Here is a 23276-nt window from a genome sequence, read left to right on the forward strand (position 1 = left end):
ATGTCAGGTTCCATTATGGGAGAGCCATAATATTACATCAATCAAGGTGTAAGGCCAATTCACATCATCCTGAGTTTCAAAAAAGCGTACATTCTTGGGCGTTTGTAGCATTTGAAACGTCCACATTTTTAAAGGATTCTAATGAGAGCATAAGAATTTAGAATTCATGGAGAATAAGAAAATAATGAGGCCTTATTTCTGCCAGGGCTAGACTAGTGCTTTGCAACAACCCTATGAGGTAGTTATTAACCTCATTTTACAGATGAGGAAAACTGGCTCTGATAAATTAAGCAACTTTGCCCAAGGTCACGCTGCTAATAAGTATTGCGTTATCTTACTCAAATATCCGTGCATGTTCTTTTATAACTGTATCACTGGTTTTCAAACTAGGTATTTTAGGGTAGGAGAAAATGGGTGTAGCAAACAAGAAGGCTCCAGTCCTACATCTCTATCTCAATTGGAAGCTGCTACATTTTATGTTTTACATGCTGGGCTTAAGTGTAACGATTTATTTATTTTTGACGGTTTAGGCCACCTGGTCACTACAGTTATATTAGTTTACCTTCATTATTTTTCCCCACACAGAACAACAAACTTTACTCAAAATTACTTATGACCGCACAAAACAAAGATATCTTTTTGAATAAAAGACTTCGACAATTTATAAATTACATCGTATTATGCTACACAGCCCACAATGACCAGCTTTTAAACATACAATGTCCTGTTATATTTTCTAATAAAGACTTCAGAATTCAATTTCTCAGGCAAGTATAATTTTAATCTTACGATGAAAAGTGCCCATACTAAGTGAATTGCTTCTACAACATAATGTTTGCAAATATAGAATATTTACACACTGTACTTTCTTAACCTACCAATGTCATCTATTTTTTACCTTGGAATGACTGAAAAAGAAAAAAAACATGTCTCCACTTCTTTTGTTTCCTAAATGTTGTAGTTACTGACAGGTTAAAAATAGCCCATGGCTATCACACTCGTTTCTTTCATAGAAACTGGCTATTCCTTTAATCGTTTCTGAAATTTCCTCAGGTACAGTCTTATCATTCTAAAGAGGCTACAGTTATACACATATTATTTGTTGTCACTAAAAATCCAGGGCAGAAAAAAAAAACACTAATAAACAAAGGGAAGATGAGAGTTGATTTTTTTAAAATAGCCTTGGATTAGTCCAACAGATAAAGTATTTGGAATCAGTACAGAGAAGCAAAGCCCTCTCTATGAAAGGGTTTGTTTATAGTACTTACCAGAAATATGGACCTAAGAATTCCATTCTTTCGCTTCAATGGACTGGCTTACTCATAACCATGTCTTAGACCAATATAGTTTTCTCAGCTCCCTCATTACATTTAAAATGTAGTTAAAAATTCAAGTGGTTGACGTGACTCATTTTAATTTTTAATAAAAATGCCAGAAAGTAGGAGCTATATTAAAGTAGTCTTGTTTGGAGGTTCTGGTTCAATTATAATTAGAATACCCCTGTGCAGATAATGACTGTACAGATAATTACTGTGCAGGAATATGTGGGACCTTTTCAAAAATAATTTCCTTTGAGGTACACCTTTGTCTGCTGAAGTTGAATTTGATGTTTGAAAACTAACTAAATTCATCTGGATCAAAGTTATGGGTAGTAAAATAGGTGATTAAAAGGGTATTTGTGGTGCAAATTAAGTTGTGACTATCAAGAAACTACTTACCTTCTTGTGAGACTCAAATTGACTTTAAAACAATTCAGAAAAGATTTCCCAAAATTTTTTGGATAGTAGTAGGGCTGTTAGCATACCAAGATAACCTCTCAACTTGGCTGCTCCAAATAACAATCATCTTTTTGGTAATTCATAAGTCTCACTTCTTTGGGTGGAAAGTTGAACTTGGTCTCTAAAATCCCTTCCAGTGCTCAGTCTTCACAAACATTAATCACACCTCATACACATGAACAATGTAATTCCTCTATATCACATTTTATCAGCAATGGGCATCTTACAGCAGGAGAATATCACATAATAGAGTCCATTTTCTTGAAAACGATCACATGTTAATTTGTATACTACCATTAAAAGTATAATAATTGAGCAAATGCAGAAGCCAGCTTCTGGTTTTTTAATAATCACTTTAATGTTAATGAAGGTGATTAATACTTATGTTACAGATTTAGTAGTCTGCAAAATAACTGAAGTCAGTATTTATTAGACAATAAAATAACTGTACTGAAGGATACTTCTAAATAACTTAAAAGAAGTTACTGCCTTAAAGTTAAAAAGTTATTTTCCATACAAGTTCTATGATTAAAATAATTTAAAACACATGAATGACTCTGCAAGTCTTTTTTTTTTTTAAATTACTTTGGAAGTTATAAGGAGAGACATTTTTCTTTGTCTTGTGCTTTCTCTTTCCCTTCCTACTTCTGTTCTCTCAATATATAACATTATGGATACGAACTCAAGAATTCAAGGTGAAAGGTATAATTTTGCTTCACAGATATCATGACCTACACTGTATAGTAAAAACAAAGTAAAAATTGAGTAGAACTAAACTTTTTTTTTAAAAAAAAAATACAAATTAGGATATATAACAAGATTGTCTTTGGAAAATAGATGTTTTTTCTTTCTACTAGAAATAGCAAAACATTCCATAATATCTTCTTTTCTTTCCCAATTGTATGGTTAATTAGCATACATTCCAACAGTGTGCATGAAAAAAATTTCTAAGCCAGAGGTATTTAAATTACTTCTTCATAAGTGTTTTTGGCTAATTCAGTGGCCAAGAAAACACGATGTTTAGTCTCCAATTAGATAAAGAAACAAAACATATAATTTCTGAGATTTAAGCCAGTATGACCCAGCAAAATCTGTCATTACATTAGCTATAAGACTCACTTCTTCCAAAAAGGAAAAAAAGTCTGCTTAAGTACATAAGGCTCCAATAAACTTCCAAAAGCTCAGCTTCAGGTGGCCTCGGAATGGAGGAAGTCATCTGTAAAGAATGGAGTGGTCCAAATAGCACAGATAACTTCAGTAACAGCTGGAAACAGATGTTGGCCTCACATCAAGCAGAATACCCAATCTTCAGTGTCAAAGAAGGAAACAAAGTTCGAGCTTCTAAAACACGTAACGGCAAGTCCAGGAACGTGGCCGGATATAATCCAGAAATGTGGGCTTCAAGGAAAAAAAGTAGAAGAGTAGTTTACTTGCAAGCACTGTGTGTATGTGGTGTGGGAGGAAGCGGGGGTGCTAATGTACATCTCTAAAATGCCGCCGCCCCGCCCCAGCATTTCAGTAACCTCGAAGCTATAAGCAGTTGAATAACTCAAAAGATGTTCATAATTTTTATCTATGGCATAAATGTGATTTAGAAACTTTATATGAAGTTTTTAAAGTCCAGTAAACTCTCACAATTGCATGGACTTCTGACCAAATTTTAAATGGGCATTTCTGTATTTTACATTTTATTTTAGCATAGCCCTACTTTTTACTAGCCTAAACTGTAAATGGTGGTAGGCTACGGGTGATACGATATATACACGAATTACTATAATACGAAGTTTTATACAAAAGTTTAGAAATAGGAAAGAGACTAGAACAAGAATTTGAAAAAGCATTATAGAAGATGTTGCATTCAAACTGAATTTTGATAAAGGCACCCCCTAAATATTTGGGAGTTATCCATATGCAGCTGAAAGCTAATGCTCTAAGAATGAGACTCTTACATAAGTATGAAAAATAAAAACTAAAAAATCAAGAGAAACGGGATCCTAGGCATGTGAGTGTAGCTGGATGTTTTTACTTTGGAAAGGAAGAAGTAAAAAATACATATGTTTAGGTTTGGGGGATACACATGCCACTGGGAAAACTCTGGACAACACCTACATTTTTAGGACACAGGAAGAAAAGTAGAAGGAGTTAAAGAAAAAGCAGTCAAAGAGAAAGAAGAAGAGAACCAAAAAGTAGGAGAGTTCAAAGTGAAGAAAACTAAAGAAAAGAAAAATTCGAGGACAGTGCAGTGAGGTCAGATAATAAGCTAATGCTTTTACTCCACCCTCCTCTCCCCTTCACCTTCACTCATCACTATCTCCACTACTCTCCTCCCCTTACGATCACCCTCCAATCCTTCACAATCAGGGGACTAACAGGTTACTTTTCCATTCCAACATGACTGATGACTCACATTTTTCAGAGGACAGTGCTGCCGCGCATACCACTCTTGAGAATAAAAGCATAGGATGACTCCATTGCCCGCGAAAAGGGAAGTCCACATCATAACGTTCCAAATTGGCCTTTTCCGACTATCATTGACAATGAAGTTAAAAGCCACTAAAGTTAGAAAGATAACAAAAAAAATTATATCAAAACATAATCTATCAGGAGATGAGCAGCCTCAGATATCTGCTGCAATCATTTAATTATCACAATGAGCACAAATCGTGTGTATACATGTTTTATTTTGGCCACTGGTTCTATACATAAAAATGAAGCTTCAGTGTTGAAGTTTATTAATCAGTGATTAATTCAGAGTCAGATGATATTCAGAGCAGGTGAAAATATATTTCATGGAATCATTCATATTCTAACTTGTCCCCCACCTCGACCCAAAACAGGTTCAGTTTTTTTCAGGGGGTGAACACAGACAGAGTTGAAAAATGGGAAGTTGTTTTTATAGTTGTTATGACCTGCCAAATCATCATTATCAATAGTCTTCAAAGGGTTATTTAGTTCATTTCCCTACTTCGAAGTATAGGCATCTAGAAACAGAATTGTGTATAATTACTCAATGTTCTCACCATCTGATAAACAACACACTCTTGACATGGTGTTACTAAATACTGTCTGGTTTTCTACATTGATTCTATACTCCATTTTCTAAATTTCTCTTTTAGCATCGATCCTCGTTGTATGCCAAGATACTTACTTCCAAAGAACATGAAGAGCACGAAGAGCACTGGATAGAAAAAGCTCAAGGACAGAGCCAAGGCATATTCATGCACTACGGCAGACACAGCAAAGACAGCCAACATGGCAGCCGGTCTGAATCTCTTAGTGAAAAACTGAGGTAAAAAGAAAATATTAAAAAGTTGTTTTAACAAAGCAAGTAAGCATGAACCACATGACCTAAAATTACCACATGCGAAAGCACCTATGTAGTTGTATTTACATGTGATTTTCCGATCTACTCCTTGGATTAATCCAAATATACCATAATAATTTCAAAAAACATCTATGTGTTAAAAATCCTTATTTTACTAAAATGAGGCATTTTCAAAACCATTAATGTTGAAGGAACATTTGAGATCTTGCTTCCCGGCTTATGTCATCAGCTTGGCTCAAAATACCCCTATAAAAATTTTTTAAAGCCCATTGATGTTGAAAGATCTAGGTATATTTTCCAAAACATTAAAAAGTTATGAGTCACTATGGTTCACAAAACCTAGTTTTCATATATAAATGGATACATCAAATCTCAACCTTAAGAGTAACAATGCATGGTAGACAGGGCAGGCACCCTCTCCATTTTCATAGGCAACAAAACTAAGATTTACAAAGAGACTTGCCTCATGCACAAGCGAAACTACACTTCTATGTGAAAGGACACTCGAATACAGTGTATTTGCACCATGACATGCTGTCATCTACAGTGCCATTATTTAATGAATAAAGTCTGCGAGCTGGAGATGCTAGCATTAATCCACCATGAGATTCAAGATTATACTTCAACAGTCTAAATACATTCTGCTCTAAAGAAGGTCTCAAAAACCTGTATCACCAATTGGAGAGACAGAAATCCAAACACAGGTGTTTCTCCACTTTTAACAAAGAAACAAAAACAAAAAGAAAACAATAAAAGCTAGAGGGAGATTATTTGTTGGCAGCAGATTCATAAGAAAGGATCCATTATTGGTGGACCATTTCCACTTCTCCAAATGCTTCCATGCATTCTTACTTTGGAATTATATAAAATAAAATCTAGAGCAAAGACATGGTATTAGACCTAGTAACTGTTCCTACTGGTCTCTAAGCAGTACCATTCAAAGCTGGTTTCTTAAACATAAATGGCTCACAGAGAATTGAAGACAATTAAGTAGAACATCTTCCAGCTGCACAATACCAATACTTTCTGGAAAAGAATGTCCACTTCTTAAACAACATCCTAAATCTTGCTGCTTACCCACAGAAAGTCCTTGTAAGCATAGTAATATAGCCAGTCATGAACCACCACATTCCACGTCCTGTAATAGTTGGAGTATGATGTGGAGTTCCACCAATCCTGAGGGAAAAAGTGAAGTTATAAAACGCACATGAACCACACGCACACATGCAACGAGCCAAAGCAAAACCCCGAATATCCCCAAAGAACATACGTGCGTAACATAACACCCAGAGTGTGTTACGATAAACTGCCAGTCCATACATTGATGTCAGAAAAATTAAGATTTTTTGGTTATATAAGGCATTTTGGTTATAAGTGTTAATAGAATATGACATTAATTCTAGTTCTATATATGATTATATAGATTCTATATATATATAGATTCTAGTTCTATATATGATTCTATATTTGGTTATAAGTGTAACTAGAATATGACATTAATTCTAGTTCTATATATGATTAAGTCCCTAGGTTCATTTTGTCTCATTCTTGAACAAGTTATGATGGGAGACACAGAACATAGTCATTAAATCTAGTGTTCCTCTAAATAGCAATCCGTAAATCCCCCTCAGTTTAGTAAAGCGCAGTGAGAATTCTCAGGTCCCGTAGACTTAGACAGCATGCTAACGCTAAAAACTGTTTGCAGATATCAAACAGAAAAACAAGTTGTACAAGGAGTGAGATTGCAGCTAACCTGCAATTCTGATGCTCACATATATATGTCTCTATGTATATATATCATTCCCTACTTTAAGATCAGACCAATAGAATCTGACATCTAAAATTTGCAACCTACACTCACCATTTCTTTGAGAAACAAGTGGTAGGGTTGCAGTGTTACCAAAACCACAACAAACAAACAAATTTCTAGACTCTGGTTCTAGCCTTGAACTTAATTCCAACTTTGGAAGTGTAAGCGTACTATTTTAAGCAGAACTGATGCTTTTCAAAAATATAGGAAGGAGACGTTATTTCCTTCATGAACTATTCAACAATTTTAAATGGAATCATCACTCCCACAGCACCAGACAGCCGATTTCAAATGAATGAATGGTCAGCACAGTCTCATAATGCCCTCTGGACACGTGCTTTCCTTCTGCAATCACGGATACAGGACCCAGTAAAAACCATGTGCTATATGACAGGAGGGTATATTAGAGGTAGAAGATAAGGCCTATTATACTGATATCAGAATTTCAGACTTAACCTTGGTAAACCTTGTGGGGAAAATTATTTCACAATGTCTACATTAAAAAGTTAGTAGCCAATGATGCTCAAATACTTGACAATGGAGATGTAAACAAAATGTGAAAACAAAGATGAGTCCAAGTGTATATTACCTTATAAAACATCCTGTCACCAAAGCGTAACATCTCAGCAAATGCATTGAGCCAACAGTGCAAAAGGGCAAAAAAGACAAGGAACAGAATCAGCACACCTAAAAATAAAATTAACACTATTAAGAGTCTTTCTAAATAGCTCACATACCAACTAGTTAATTATGTCATTATCTGCTTAGCTAGAATTATTTTGTAAAATAAGTTATTATTCCAGCTTACCCATTCCAGAGATGATACAGTGTTCTTTTGAAAGTTATTTTAATTTTATAAAGTAATAACTTCCTTCCAAATGGGTTTCACAAATGACTAATGATCCAACCTGTTTTTAATAGAAATGCCTAGATGTACGGCTTAACTTGGTACCCAAGGCCCTTTAAAATCTGGCCCTCAAGCATTCCCCTAAACCGGTTGTTTAAAACTGAGGGAGATTCCCCCCGCCAACCCCCACCCCAGGAGACATTTGGCAATTCTGGAGACATTTTTGGTTGTCACGACTCAAGGGTTGGGGGTTGTGCTACTGGTATCTAGTTGTTAGAAACCAGGGTAATGTCAATGCACAAGATAGTTCCTCAAAACAAAGAATTATCCAGTTCCCAATGTCAATAGTGATAAGATTAACTTATCTCCGACTCTACTCCTGATGTTGCAAACATCATCCATGACTGGACTCTGGCCATTCTAAGAGAACTCCGTACCTTTGTATCCATTCCACTACCTGAAAGTACCTTTCTACCCAGGCAAATACCTATCTGTTTGCAATACCCAATGTTAAATTTCATCACCAATATGATACAAAGTTCATCAGCACTTATTCTACTTATGTATAATATGTTACACTATAATGTAAAAGATCCATTTACATGCCCATCTCTTTCGTTCACTTTCTTTATTCAAAAAATATTTGCAAGAGTATCTACTATGTGTTAGATAATATGGGAGAGATTATGACTGGCTGACTTGCTATAAGACACGATCCTCGATCTCAAGGAATTTGTACCCTACTGAGAAAGATGCACAGCATCTAACACATATCCTAGTAGAGGGACAGATAAAAGAGTCTACTGGAGTAAATCATGGGGGGAAATCAGGGAAGGGTACTAGACGTCTGGGAGAGAGAGAAAGGAAGAGAGAAGTGATGATGGAAAACATCAACATTTGATGGATAAAGAAAAAAAAGAAAAAAGAAAAGAAACTGTAAATACAAGCTTCTAGAGAGTACAGTATGTATGTCTTACACACTGCTATGTCCACAGCACCTGGCACATATAATAGGTACTCATCTATCTCTAAAAAATAAGTGGAATGAAGGAATTAGAAGACTGAAGTATGGCTAGAAAGACAGAAGAAGAAGAAAAAGTGGCGATGGAGATTTCAAAATGTGGTCCACAGCACCCGGTGCTTCATGGAGATCAAACAGGGTAATAAGGGCTAGAGCACCTACTGGATTTAGCATCAGGATTTTAACAAAGGCCACTTCAGTGGCCTAGTTAGATTAGGAACAAGATTATGGGAAAATAAGCACAAATAAGCACTATCTACACAGTCAGAGAAAGCAAAACTTGAGTGAAACTCAGAAGACCAATGGAAAGACTTGCCTGAAACTAAAACATACTTCATTTACGAGACAGGTAGAAAGAGGTCAAGATGGTTAAGACATGTAGATGAGTTCACAGTTAAAAGCAGGTAAATCAAAGGTGCTCATATGAATAGCTTTATTTTCCTTGCAACTTTAAGAATGGCCAAATTAACCAGCACCTGTATTACCTGGCAAGATGGAGTTAAAAACACACAGGACCAGAACTCGTGCGCTGAAGGGTTCCTGTTTGATATTCCGAAACAGGGGGACGCAGAGCCTTTCAAAGATGTAGTACACATAAAATAAGCACCCGAAAACCTGGAACATAGCAAAGACACGATAGTGATGGCTCGATAAGGAAAGATGGTGATTTTGCCTTCCAAAGAGATATGTACGCGACCCTTAAACTAATGTTTACATACATATTCCACATTAAATTGCCAAACCGTAACCTTTCAGATATTACTGGTGCCTAGTTTCTACCATGCCTTTTCCCAACATGTTTACCAAATGGCATTTTTTAAAAATCAGACCTCTTGGAACCTGCTTCTCCTGCTACATAAAACTCACAACAAAACAACTTATTCCATAAATGGGTATTTGACTGAGACAAGAATTTAAAAGGGGATCTTTTGGAATTTATGATTCTGATAAGGGGTTAGGGAGGAGTGGGGGGAGGGTCAGATCACACCCACACATATATATATATAGCCCCCCAAAAACAACCAAGAAGGGGAGGGGAAAATTAATGTAGATATTTACTGAAGTAACCAAATGAAATTACTTTAATTAAAATAAATTCTTTTATTAAAGAAAATGACTTCTGATGTTGGCAAAACAAACACCGTTTACTGTACTGAGAATAATTTAAAGACTTCAGAAAGAGTTCTAGAGCTCCCAATAGACATAAATATATCTATGATTTAAATAGATTAAATTACTAGAATAAATTCAAAGCCTTATCTCCCAGCAATCAACAAACTTTATCGACAGTTAAAAAAGATTTACCTGTGCAAACTGCATAGCAACATAACCCCATCGTACAGTGGGAGTCCTAAAAAAAGCAACAAAATAAGTTTTCTACATAAAGTAAACAATTGAACTTTAATAAAGATCTTCACAATATTTTCCCACACAGAACATCATATTTGGCATATGAAATACTTGTATAATTCTGTCAAGAATTACTGTAAGCAAATCAGATTGCTAGAATCATGATTTGGGGCTCCCCACGCCAGTGAGATAATTAAAACTCATTCTATATTCTCTGTAGCTGTACATGAAGTGGCCCCCGCCCACCCGACTCCGGCCACACTGCCGGCGCCCACGTCTCTACTTCGCAGCGCCTTACCTGGGATAGCTGTCGCGGTAGATGAGGGTGGGGGCAAACAAGAAGTACAAGTACTGGTTGACTGTAGGTACTGGGACAGTGCCTGGAAAAGGAAAACTGTGCTTAGAGCAGCAGCTCTTCAATTTCTCTCAGCAAAACTAACAAGGGGAAGTGAGGGAGCACAGACTAGAGAAGAATAAATGACCTCGCTGAGCTCGTGTTGCTTCCTCCTGATCTCCCCAAATGATGTCTTCTTATTTTTATATTATGTTATATATTAATATGTATATTTTATATTATTTTTATATTAATATAAGTTATATATTAATATATGTTATTCCTACGACTTAGAGATAACTGCTAGAGTTTTAAGCAGCAAGTCAAAAAATAAGCACACCTGGGTGTACTGAGTCTATTCATTCTATAAAAATTACACAAAGTTACGAGAGTCTAATGATCAGTGTTTTTAAATTGTAGGCAAAAGAGGAACAATCAGGAAATAGTGACACAGTCTCCTAAATCAATACGGATCCTATATATTTAAAATCAAATATAATGTCTGCAGAAAGTAACTTGCCACCCTAGTAAACACCAAAGATTGAAATACCCTATAAATAATCCTTTGACATAATGGAATTACATACGTGATTTCTCCTTAGCTGAATTTAGTACCCGAGGCACATTCTCTCTGACAAATGAATGGGCCTTCATTATTAAACGGATCTACAAAAGGAGGGGGAAAGAAAAAGATGAATTTTCTATCATTGACTTGTCTCATATCAGAAACACCAGAACACCATTAGATTATAGTCACATAAAGAATGTTTTCATTTTACACATACCAACTCAAGTTCACTTTTATGGAATGAAGCCCATGAAAAACAAACTCTAAAGAAGGACCTGTTATTACTCAAATTATTTTGCATCTAACAGCACTATTATAAGTATATTACAAATTAATCAATTAAAAGCCTCTACAGAGAAAGTCTCCAGAAATGTTCCTTTCCATTAGTCAAACAGAGCAATACAGACGGCCGATATAAGTCAGAAAATTCTAAAGGCTGAACAAATAAAATAAATCCGTTCTTTAGATGGGAACAGTTATATGACAAAACAATGAATCCGACATTTCGAAAGTGGGGTTTTTAATTACAAAAATATTTTACAGTATAGATGACTATTACAAAAAGTTTTCAAGAACAAAATCTGAATGAATCCAGAACAGGTCAATATGACTTAATCAGAGAACACTGAAGTTAGAACAAGTTTTAAGAGATGAGATGGTCTAGCTTAACACTTTAGTTTTAAAGATAATAGCCCAAAGGAACAGAAGTGAAAATTTACTCAACTAATACAACTAATAATAACAAAACATCAGTGTTATATAATTATTGTTGTTGTTATTGTTGTCATTTTAACTAAGTATCGCGTGGCATTGGGCAACACTCAAAACTTTACCTGTTCTAATATAATAACGCTCCGGGAAGCTGGTGGCAATGTATACGCTAAAATAGCATATGCTGGTCCAAAACCTAGAACTCCAATCTGGAAGACCATGAAAAGTAAGCAATAGAAGAAAGAATACATCGCTGGGTAAGAACTCTTGCTGTAGCTTCTGGCCCATTGTTGAAAGAGGAAATAGGGAAATACAAGTGTACTCAAGAACATGGCCCACCATGTCCATATGACAATGTAAAATTTGCCAAAAGCATAAGATATCATGCTGAACTCAAGCACCAGCCTGGGGAGGAAAAGCACAGAGAAAGGACACAGAGGTAAATTTTTAATATGTACTGATTTACAAAAATTCAAAACTTTCGGACTCCAAGACTCTCACTTTTAGGAAATACAAGAACACTAATACATCCAGTCACAGATGTCATAGTTGTGCTAGATAAAGAACGGCCTCTAAGCCTCTGCCTCCAAATGTATTTCAACAACAAATTTTCTAAAAGCCCAAAGACAGCATGGTCTTTGAACATGAGATACCCTAGATAACCTAAAACAATAAGACTCTGAATTTCTTAAAGATTAGATTCTCACATTAATACATTTTTAGCTCTAAAACATTCTATGGCAAAGTTAATAGTTAAAGTATTCAAATATTAATCATTGTTGTGTACAAAAGATGGTTTTTCAGAAGGAAATAGGAACAATTCAAAAATCTATTAATATGCTATTATACCATTATCTCAAAATTTAACTTTTGAATAAAGCACGTAATTCAATGTATAATTACCACACTGCTATTTTAAAAGTTACAATTTGATTTTTATTAGAAAAAATACAACATTTTTCAAATGTTAATTTCCAAGAAGCTACTTATTTGTAGTTAACCTGAAGTGCATACCATAGTAGAAAAAAATGATAAACCATACGTACCAAATTGTCCCATGTAAGAAAATTACCTAGAAGCTACTAATTTTAAGTCTATTAAAATAGGCCATTTTAAAAACAAAAGTAGTGAAACTTCTAATCTTCTTTTTAGTTGTACTTTTCAGGATAGAGAAATCTCAGCTGCTGTGGGATTTTCTGTAGCACATTTAACCAAATCACTCTTTTTAACCCAAAATTTAAATATAGTGAAAATTTCCAACATCCCATGCATCAACTAGCCAAACGTCTCTTTTCTCGTCTTACCTTCCTTCATCAATGTAATCTACTACAAGTGTGCTGAGAATAAAGATGATGAGGAGCGCAATAAACATGTGATATATTGTCCTGATGTGGTCCACCTCGAACAGCTCACTGTAAATGTAGTTTAAACAAATGAAATCGATAATCTGTATTCGATGGCAAAACCCCATACATTAAATAAGACGTAAAAGCAGTTCGGAAGATGCTTAATTCACAGTATGAACACCTCGGTTATCACAGAACATTAAACCTGAAGCAGAGAAGGTAAATGATATGACCAAGGTAAAAACTTAACGGAAGAGCTTCGGACAAGGCTCTTCCGGATAAAATGGTACTGCCTCCCAGAAAACAGCATGGACAGGCAACACTTAAATGGTGTGCATTCTTGCAAACTACCAGAACCTATGGTTTTCTAAGGGAGGCAAAAGGCCATTCACTGCAAACAGAACACAGAAACTTTTCAAATGTTAAAAAGGTTTTTAAAAATCCTATTCTTACATTCTACTCGACACTTAACTAATACACATATTAAGTACTATCTATTTCCAAGATGATAAGATTCACACTTATGCATTTCTGTAATGTTGATGATAAACAACTACTACGACCCCACAAGTCTATAAATTTAACCGTTTACATATGCTTTTCACTTCTAGCCTCACTGATCTTTTTATTTGACTTAGACTGGGCTACTTTTCTTTTAAAACATAGCAATGACCTTCTAGATGACTTTTTCTAAATAAATGTGGGTTTTTTTCTATTTGATCAAAACAAGCGTTTTAGCTTTGTTTTTGGAAAGGTGTATGCTAATCTTCTAAATAACTTTTTGAGGAACCTAAAATACTATTAAACCTTTGGATTAAAATCTTCAAATTCTAAAACTCACCCGAGCCATAGAATGTTTTATTTCCTTGGTTAAAAATATTTTTTTAATGAAATGTACATTTTAATTTTCTTATTCATATAGTATAATTCTATCATTAAAATCTTAATTATAATGTTCAAAGAATTATTTTGATTCCCTTTTATGTGGAAAGCCTACATTTCCCCTCAGATATAGATTTTAAAAGATAATCTCTTCAAACAAACTGAAATGGGATTCTACATTAGATGTTCAGAAATCTTTGGCCTTCTCATCAAAGTTAAATAATACAGATCAATTTGGCTTATAGAAAGTGAATTTTGATAAGCATAAGATGCATTTTTAAAGAAAAGCATGTTAATCACTTAAGATAATTTTTCACCAGCCCAACTATTTTAAGTAACCTATACTAGTGCAGTTTAAACTACAGCAGTATGCTAATGAATAAATGAATGAGTAAATAAATGATCTTGGAGAGCACGCAAAATATTCACTGCCTACACAAAATGTACCTTTAATTTTTCAGTTCACAAATAATGTCACCATAATTAATTTCCATTGCCTGATTTTTTCCCCCACAAAATCCACAAAATCAGAGTTCTAAAATAAGTAAATCTGAGAAAATTATCAAGTCTCTATGCTGGCTAGCCAAAGAAGAGATAAAAAATTTATATATCATAAAGGCAGCAACACCAAAACTCTCTTGAAGTAGTTTACAGAAATACAAACTTTTGTTCTAGTTCTTTGGGAAACCAGTTCTCTGCAACACGACTTCAAGGAATTTATCAGAGGACAAATAACTGTTCTTATTTCTAATATCACCTTTGAAACTAGATACAGAACCAGAGACCAGAAAGAAGAAGCGAGAGACAGCAAATGTACAAAAAGAAGTATCAGATTAATGATTTATATGACTACAGATCAAACTCATCAAGCATTCATAGATTAAGCAGTGATTTTAACAATCAGAATAGCTTTTCTTAAATTCGAAATAATAGCTAACAAAAAACAACTAAAAAATACTCACTCTAAGAGAGACTGCCTGATGACAAAAATCTTTCCGTGTTCTGGAGGTGCTCTCAGATCTCTAGGAAGAGCAAATATTGAAACAAAATATAAATACTTGTATTATAAGAAATTTGAACCTATGGATGAGAGAAAGAATATTACCAAGTACAGCATAAAACATTAACTGCCTTCTCAGTATGATCCAGGTACTGTGATGAGGATTTTATACGTGTTATCTCATTTACTCCTTCTGCATAATGCTATGAGGCATGCACATGCCCATCTGGTTAGGCAGGAAGAAATGTTCTGCACACCAGACTAAAGCATCACTAGTTCCTGACATCACACAGTGACAACCACTCTTCCTTCTCCTAAACACGCCTAAGGTCACAGACGGGCCTCCAGCCATACTTACTCCAGTTCACACACTGCTACTGGTCTGTTCCCCAAGAACTGCACTGATATTTATGACACCCTCCACAACGTCGAAGGGCCTCCAACCACTCCCAACATCCTCCTTACCTTAAAGGTTGCCTCCAGTTACTAAAATCTCATATTTTATATCTAGCATGATCTTCTCTAGGTCTTTTTGCAGCACTTCTATTGACTATTACCAGTTAAAACTGTCCCCCAGAACAGGAGAGACTGGGGGAGACCACAGAGGCATAAAAGCAAGGACAGCACAAAATGACAAATCAGCACACACTGGCCTGTGACAGCCCTCCACTGCTCTAGATGATTGACCAATTACAAAAATAGGCACTAACTGTGCTGTACTTTCTCACAAGTATTACATAGAGTATAACAGAGAGGCAGTATAATGACGTGGTAAAAAGCAGGGACTCTGGAGCCAGATCCGGGGCTCCAAGCCCACTGCATGGTCCTGGACAACATATAACCGCTATGTGCTTCAGAGTCCTAATCTGTAATACGCAGACAGCTAGAGCATCTACCTCATAGGGTCACTGTTGGTTTAGATGTAGGCCCTCAAGTGTCAGCATAGTCTTAAATGAGGGATGCATATTTGTCACATCCATGTATTAAGATGAAGAATCCCTCCCTCCAGTGGTTGAATAATTTGCCCAAGGTAACACACAGCAAATGAAAAGTGCTGCTAGGGTGTAAATCCAAGCATTTTTACTGTTTGCATTAAAAGAAACTAATACTCATACTTACTTAGCTCTATGGTTTTTCTCTCCTTCGAGAACAGAAAAGGTCGTGAGAGCACAACCACCATTGTCTAATGATGCTGATTTTTCAATGAGATTGGTCACGAAATCGTCAAAGTGAGTACCGACTTCCTTCATAAAAAATGGCTTCAACTCCTAGGATTTTAAAATATATAAAGCATTAGGAACTAATGCATGCTTATGGATTAGTAACTTTTCTCAAGGGTTCGCTTAAGCAGAGCTGAATCAAAGAAATCCAGGTTCAGTGAGCTCACAGGAGTAAAAACAGAAAAGGATTTCTATAGTTGACCTGTAGTTTCAGAAATGACTATTAAAAAGCAACATAATGATTTATGTCTTTTAAAAATTTTAACCATACGTCAAGATATCACCTACAGTAATCACCTACTAAATGAACTCCTACAAATATATAAAACCAAAATAATAGAAATGATAAAAAATGAGTCTATTTTTCTCTTTAAATTTTTATCTGTAAAATAGAAAGTAAAAATCAGTATTAAATAATTTTAAGCCTTTTCTTCTCAAGCAACGCTTTCTCCCAAGTGCCTACTGTTTATATTTTAGATCATGTCATTTCTACACATCACCAACTTTTAGACTGTAAGTTTATTCCTAACTCCACAGCTATACATTTCTCTAACACTAACACATTTTCGTAACATAAAATTATTATACATTTTGGTCCCAGACTATATTTAATATCCGGTTTTTGAAAAGTAGGAAGCAAAAAAAAAAAAAATACTTCTTTAGACTATAATAGCCACCTACTGTGGATGCTCAAACTGTAAATTTAGGTATTTTTAAATTGGCAGGACTCATCTACATAAAAGAAAACAAAGAGTTAGTTACTAATTCTTTAATGAAAAAAAAAAAGTTCTTTCTTTTAAATCGGGGTCCCCAATCCCCAGGCAGCAGACCAGTACCGGTCTGGTCTGTGCCTGTTAGGAACCAGGCTGCACAGCAGGAGGTGAGTGGCTCGCAAGGCATCCAAGCTTCATCTGTATCTGCAGCCGCTCCCCAGCGCTAGCATCACCGCCTCAGCCCCACCTCAGATCATCGGGCATTAGATTCTCATAGGAGCCCCGGTTCCTGGTGCCAAAAAGGTTGGGGACAACTGCTTTAAATAATTTAGGTAAAATCTAAAATATCTGAAGTAGTATTTTTCTAGGTTCTTTTATACTAAGAGTTTGACTATGTCCTTTAAAAGTAAAGCCAAGAAATACCAATGTACCTACTGAAACTACATGAAGGCTTTTAAAACCGCTGTCTCCCACACTTTCCAAACGTCTTTTGGGCACTGGGCAGTGAGACTACACTAAGGTCCCGTCTTTCACAAGACAGCTGATGGAGGCTGATGGAGATGGAAAATACAAGATAAACACATAGAAACACGACACAGAAGAGTATCACCTGAGCAACGTAACTATCAACGAAGACTCAAAGAACACACAATAGTTTAGTAAACAAAGGAACAAAGCTGAGATGATGAGAAATGTCTTTTTTCGAGCTGGTAATTGAGCTGAAACCTCAAAGAACCATTAGGACTCAATTTTAGTGAAAAGTGGCAGAAGGAGACAATGTGATTAAAAAAGAGAGAGGAGAGAAAATATCAGTCAAAACAGAAAATATGAATGACATAGGTAAATTTTTAGGACAAAATATAGAAGACTTTGTTCTCTGGAAGAAAGAACAGTTTTTATAAAATTATTTTTTCACGCTAAGGTTATCTAACAGTATTTCTAGTTCCTTCTGCTTATTCCATTTCCATTATACGCCATCTTCATTTTGAAGTTTTTCAATAGGATACTCTCCGACCAAAAGGAAAACAAATCTCCAAAAAAAGTGACATGGAAAAAAGGGTCCTTTCCTCATTTAATCTCTAGAATTGGACTGATTAATAAATAAAGGCTTTTTTTTTTTTTTCCAGCTACAAAAATGTTGTCCCATGTAGAAATGTACTAAAAGATTAGAAGGGAAACGATTTGCTCATTCCACGAAGTGCTAAGTCCAGTTCTGGGTCCTGTTCTAGATGCTGAAGATATAACAATGGACAGAACCGAGTCCCTGTGCTCATGAAATTTACAATTCCAGTGGGAGTAAACAGGACATCAAGTATGCCAGATGGCGTTATGTAAAGAAAGGAAGCAGAGGGATAGGGGAGGAGTTATCTTTCATAGAGAGGTCAGGGAAAGTTTCAAAGATAAGATACCAGTTGAGAAGATGTGAAGAAGGTGAAGACGGCAGAGGTTAGTGGACATCGGTGGGGACAGTCCCAGGAAGAAAGAAGCATGAGTGGAAAGCACTGAGCAGGAACACCCCTGGCAAGTTTGAGAAACGGCAAGAAGCAAGACTTCATAGCTGAAACCAAAGTGTGATAAGAATTGAGGTTATGAAAAAAGGGTGTGTGTGTGGCAGGGAGGGGCTAAACCATATAAGGTCTTAACACTCATATCAATCAGTCCACTGAAATTGTACTCAGCAGTGAAAAGAAAAAAGAAAAAAAAGGTCTGGAATTGTGAGATGTGCCAAAGGGAGTCTAACCATTTCTTGTAGCTAAGATTCCTCACACTCTGGAACCAGTCTCCTTCCCAATTAAGCACTGGGTTCATGGTGTATGTTTTACAAATACCAGTAAAAGCTGCTGAGATCAGGTCCTAATTCACTCAACTCAAGGTGAATAGAGTAGTCAGCTTCTCGTGGCACCGGAGCTTGTGCCTTACCCGCCATCTACCCACAGATGAGCCTTTGCCATACATTCTGAAGAACTTGAAACTTCTAGCCGTGTAGTAAGAAAACTTACAGCAACCTCCTTACTCTGACCCTCCTTGTCAATTGTATCTTTTTCTTCTTCCTCCTACTCTCTTCCTTTCTTCCCATACCCAGAGAACTCCTACTACCTTTTCTTCTTCTCTAGTCAGCCCACAAGTAAGGGTATCCCTTGTTATCCCAATCCGCTATGTGATCTCAGGGACCAAAAAGATTTGGAGAACAAGGAGTACTTCTATCATCCGGCACCTACAGTGGTGAACAAGATACATGCAGCCCTGCTCTTACTGAGCTGACTGTCCGTCAGTGAGGGAAGACATAAATTATTAATGGTACAGTGATTGACACAAAGAAAGAACAGTTCAGCGTGCCAGGAGAATGAAGAAAGAAGTAAAAGAATAAAAACCACAGGCATCTCAGTGTGAGGGTCGCTATATGGTGGTGACAGGTGTTAAGATGTTGACTTTCTGTGTAACATCTTGTAACTTTCTTTCAAGACCCACCTCTCCTACCTATGACTCCAAACTCAGACAATGCAGAACGCTTCCTGGGTGTGCAGAGCTAAAAGAGGTCCTGTTTTAATGTGATTAATTCATGTCTTTTTTCCTGCAATAAAATTTATGTGAGCAGTACGGGAATCGATACTCGAGCTAGTACAGTACTAAGGAAAAAGATGTCTTTAGCGCTAATAACAAAGTGGTAGAGAAACGTGAGCTTTCATTCAGGCGGATCTGGGTTCAGATTCTACCTCCATCACTTGTACATAGCCTCAGGCAGGTTATTTCACTTTTCTGAGCAGTTACCTCCAAAATTGAGATGGAGAACATCAAACTTGCTAAACTGTTGTGTGACCTTAATTTGTTTTAAAGTTCAACACAGAAACAAAATCCTGTAATAACGCACAGCACGGGACTTGACATAGTTATCACTCCACATATATTTGTAGCTCCAACCCCTCCACACTCAGTCAGAGCTAACCTATAAGGAAAAAAGTAAAACAGCGTACAATAAAAACGGCAATATAAGCCAATTCTACCATTCAGTGCTATTACTATTAAAAAGGTAACTATTTAAGAATCCACCACATTCTTATACATAGCATTACACTAACTAGGTGCTTAATGTTCATTTCTTAATGTCCTTGCCTCTTTCTCTGAAAAATTCAAGTTGATAGAAGCTGCTGCACTGGGAGACAAGAAAGAACTCTACTGTGGGCCGTATCCAGATAATGATGAAAGTAAAGAGTGGCTGCTTGTTACTGTCACGCCCTTTATAAGAGAGACTATAGAAAAATACAAGAAGTGCTCGACTTCTGTCTTCTTCTGAGTTCACCTGTAACATGAAACCGGCCTCAATTAGAACTTCAAAATGGGTGACAGTAAACTGAGTAATGTCTAATGGCAGTGACCTGAAAAGGAGGTTGAAGGTTACAGGCTTTCTGATTTGCTTATCTTTCCCATCTGATCTCTATTAGCATTGGTTTCACCCAGCCCCATGGACAATGGCTGTCCCAGCACAACAGATGGACAGAACAGTGGAAGAAAGCAAGCAGGTAGTTACTATAAACTAGAAAAGGAGGCGCTTAGATGCTCCATTAAACAGAATCACTATGTTTTAGAGTTCAAAGAAACCTTATTTTTAAAATAAGCAGCCAAAGTAGACAGCCTCTAAGATTCTAAGAATGGGGGACAACCTCTAAGAAGCAAAGAGCTCTGGTTGGAACACATAGTGAAGGCACACGCCAGTGATCAGACATGAAGCTAGAGAAGCAAGCAGGGACTAGGGACTAGATAAGAAGGACCTTTAAGCCCTTTTAAGAGTTTTTCATTTCATTTTATCCTAAGGGTAACTGGAAACCAGTGATATTTTAAGCACAAGGTTTGCAAACATGTTCTGATATGCATTTTAGAAAGATAAATCTTATAAAAGGGGCTTCAAGCAGAGGTTACTTTGCACTGAGTCTTCAAATGAGAAAAGAGCAGGGTCATTCATGGACAGATAAAATAAGGCTTTCAAAGGCACAGAGGCATGAAAAAATTAAAACTAGGTTGACAGAAAGAAACATACAGTAAAAATGTATATTCTGAATACAGAGTATAACAAAGTATACTCTGGCTCCACAAGGTCATATTGCTAGTCTATGAATCACTTGTTTCTCTGATTCACCGCCTGGCTTTGCACAGAAAACCTCTTCACCTCACAGTGGCATGGAGCCAGAAACCTGATCTTTTGGGGCAAAACAGCTAACACAACAGAAGAGGTAACACAGTGTTTGAGTCTTAAACTAAACTGACTCCTCAACAGAGGTCTCCCCCTAACAAATCACTCTGAAGTTACTGCTTCTTATTCTTTTCCTTCATTATCCCTTAAACAATTTTAAATTCTCTATATTTCTATCTTTTGGTGTCTTAATGTCTGCCTCCCCACTTGACTTGAAACTCCATGTCTGTTTGTTAGTCACTGTATGGCCGGCTCTCTGCAAAGCAACTGGAAAGGCTACGGCTGTTAAATATATTTCTGAACAGCTTTGGAAACCAACCCCTGGCACCGAAACGCCTACTCGTCCCAGTGCTGGCTTTACTCAGTGTCTATTACAATGCAGAAAGTAGTTATCAAAACACTCCCTAGCCCAATTTCTGCCTAGAAGCTACGAAAGGAAAGGGGCTAAAAACCAGCATTGTCGTCGCTGGTAATGGCTAGTACTTATTGGATGGCTGCTGTATGCTAGATACTCTCTTAGGGGCTTTTACATATTATTTCTAGTCTTAAAACAGCCTTGAAGTAGGTGGTATAATTCCTATTTACATAGTATATCTAGGCTGGAACAAGTCAAGTAATGTAACCTGCCCAAGGTCATGGGACTTGTAAACTATACAACCAGGATCGGAACCCTGGTCTACTATGACATCACAGGGGTTTATATTATATTACATTGCTTTCTGCTATACTTTATCTGAAATATTTTCTATACAATTAGCACCATAAGCCAAAAAGGCAAAACCCCCCAAAGCCAATGACATACATGTAGCTTGAAAATGGTACATTACTAATTAAAAGGTGTTATTTTGCTTAGTTCTACTGCAAACATTTCATTTGAAAGGATCGATGTAGAAGAGGCTTATAGTCCTATTAAATATGCATTGTAATGAACTCCATATTTAAAAGAAAAAGGAACCTTGTTTGATAGTTAAGTCTTGGGCATAACTATTCTACAATCCTTTATATGGGAAGCCAAAGGTTCAAGGTAAACTAGCAACTAATAAAAATTAGAGTTCTGAATTAGAATCCCTTTTTATTTAAAATAAAATTCACTCTGGACTGTCTCCCAATTTAAATTAGACTACAATATTCTTCACATCACATTTCTATTCGTCTCATGAACTGAAACACATTGATTTATCTTAATCTACTTGGGCAGCTTCCTCATCTTAACTAACCAAATGGTATATTATTCTGTTTCTCGTCATCTTTACCTGCCTCCTTCACTTATTAGCCATTGTTAAATACTAGAAACCAGAAAGTAGTTATTGCTAATAGTTAATAAATTATATATAGATACATATGTATGCAATGTATGTAAATGACACATATAGATGGATATGTACACATATGTATACAAATGACTACCACAAAATCATGTTTAAGTCATATTTCAAAGAATATTTTATCACCAAAAAACCCACATAATAATATTGAGAAAAATATACAAACTGAACACATAAATTGATGTTGATTTTGATGACATATCTCTGACAAACATGCCTATATGTGTCTACACACATCTGTGAGTAACAGAAGAAAAATTATTGGGAGAAAATAAACCAAAATGTTACCCCTGAGTGGGAGGCATGTATGGGTGGTGACTGTTTCCTTTTTATACTTTGTCTCTTATAAATTTTCTGCAGTGAGCCTGTACTACTTCTATAATCAGATAAATAACTACTTTAGATAAGAAAATATATTCCTCCTGTTCTTAAAGTAATCCTATATGGCAGCACATTAAAATAAAATCTTAAACCTTGGGCGTATTTTTTAAAAGAATTTAGTTTATTCAATCTAAGATGCCATTAATTTTTGTTTGGCACTAAGAAAGAAAAAAAAAAAGCTGCCAAATAAAGCACAGTGCTTTTTTATTTTCAAAGATACTAAAATATTAGAAAACAAAAGTTTCCGTCAATCAAGGACATGCAGAATATTACCATTTGACTAGTTTTGATGTTTTAGATTCTCATTAACTGTAAAATAGAGAGTAACTATCACCTGTGAGGTCAACAGAGCTCTAAAATAATGTAATTTCTTATCACAAATTCCAACCTACATTGACATTATTGTACAGCTTTCAATGACACAACTTCTTCAGAATCCTAGCACCTAACGTCGCACCTGACAAAGGAACCAAGTAGGT

General features: G+C 36.0%; 1 protein-coding gene across 1 annotated transcript in view; it reads right to left on the reverse strand.

Annotated features, from left to right (window-relative positions):
• Positions 1-2106: 2106 nt before the first annotated feature.
• SOAT1 (sterol O-acyltransferase 1) overlaps positions 2107-23276 on the reverse strand; it is a 57036-nt gene continuing 35866 nt past the window's right edge. Inside the window, exons 4-16 of the mRNA XM_039881369.1 lie at positions 16092-16240; positions 14935-14994; positions 13049-13156; positions 11867-12149; positions 11053-11131; positions 10430-10511; positions 10087-10132; positions 9267-9396; positions 7503-7600; positions 6181-6279; positions 4927-5062; positions 4186-4331; positions 2107-3176 (exon numbers count right to left, since the gene is read on the reverse strand). Of these exons, the coding sequence (XP_039737303.1) occupies positions 3120-3176; positions 4186-4331; positions 4927-5062; positions 6181-6279; positions 7503-7600; positions 9267-9396; positions 10087-10132; positions 10430-10511; positions 11053-11131; positions 11867-12149; positions 13049-13156; positions 14935-14994; positions 16092-16240 (1473 nt within the window). The 3' untranslated portion in view covers positions 2107-3119. The remainder of the gene's footprint in view (positions 3177-4185; positions 4332-4926; positions 5063-6180; positions 6280-7502; positions 7601-9266; positions 9397-10086; positions 10133-10429; positions 10512-11052; positions 11132-11866; positions 12150-13048; positions 13157-14934; positions 14995-16091; positions 16241-23276) is intronic.

The sequence above is a fragment of the Pteropus medius genome, unplaced genomic scaffold (assembly GCF_902729225.1).
Source record: "Pteropus medius unplaced genomic scaffold, Ma_sr-lr_union100, whole genome shotgun sequence".
Taxonomy (NCBI): domain Eukaryota; kingdom Metazoa; phylum Chordata; class Mammalia; order Chiroptera; family Pteropodidae; genus Pteropus; species Pteropus medius.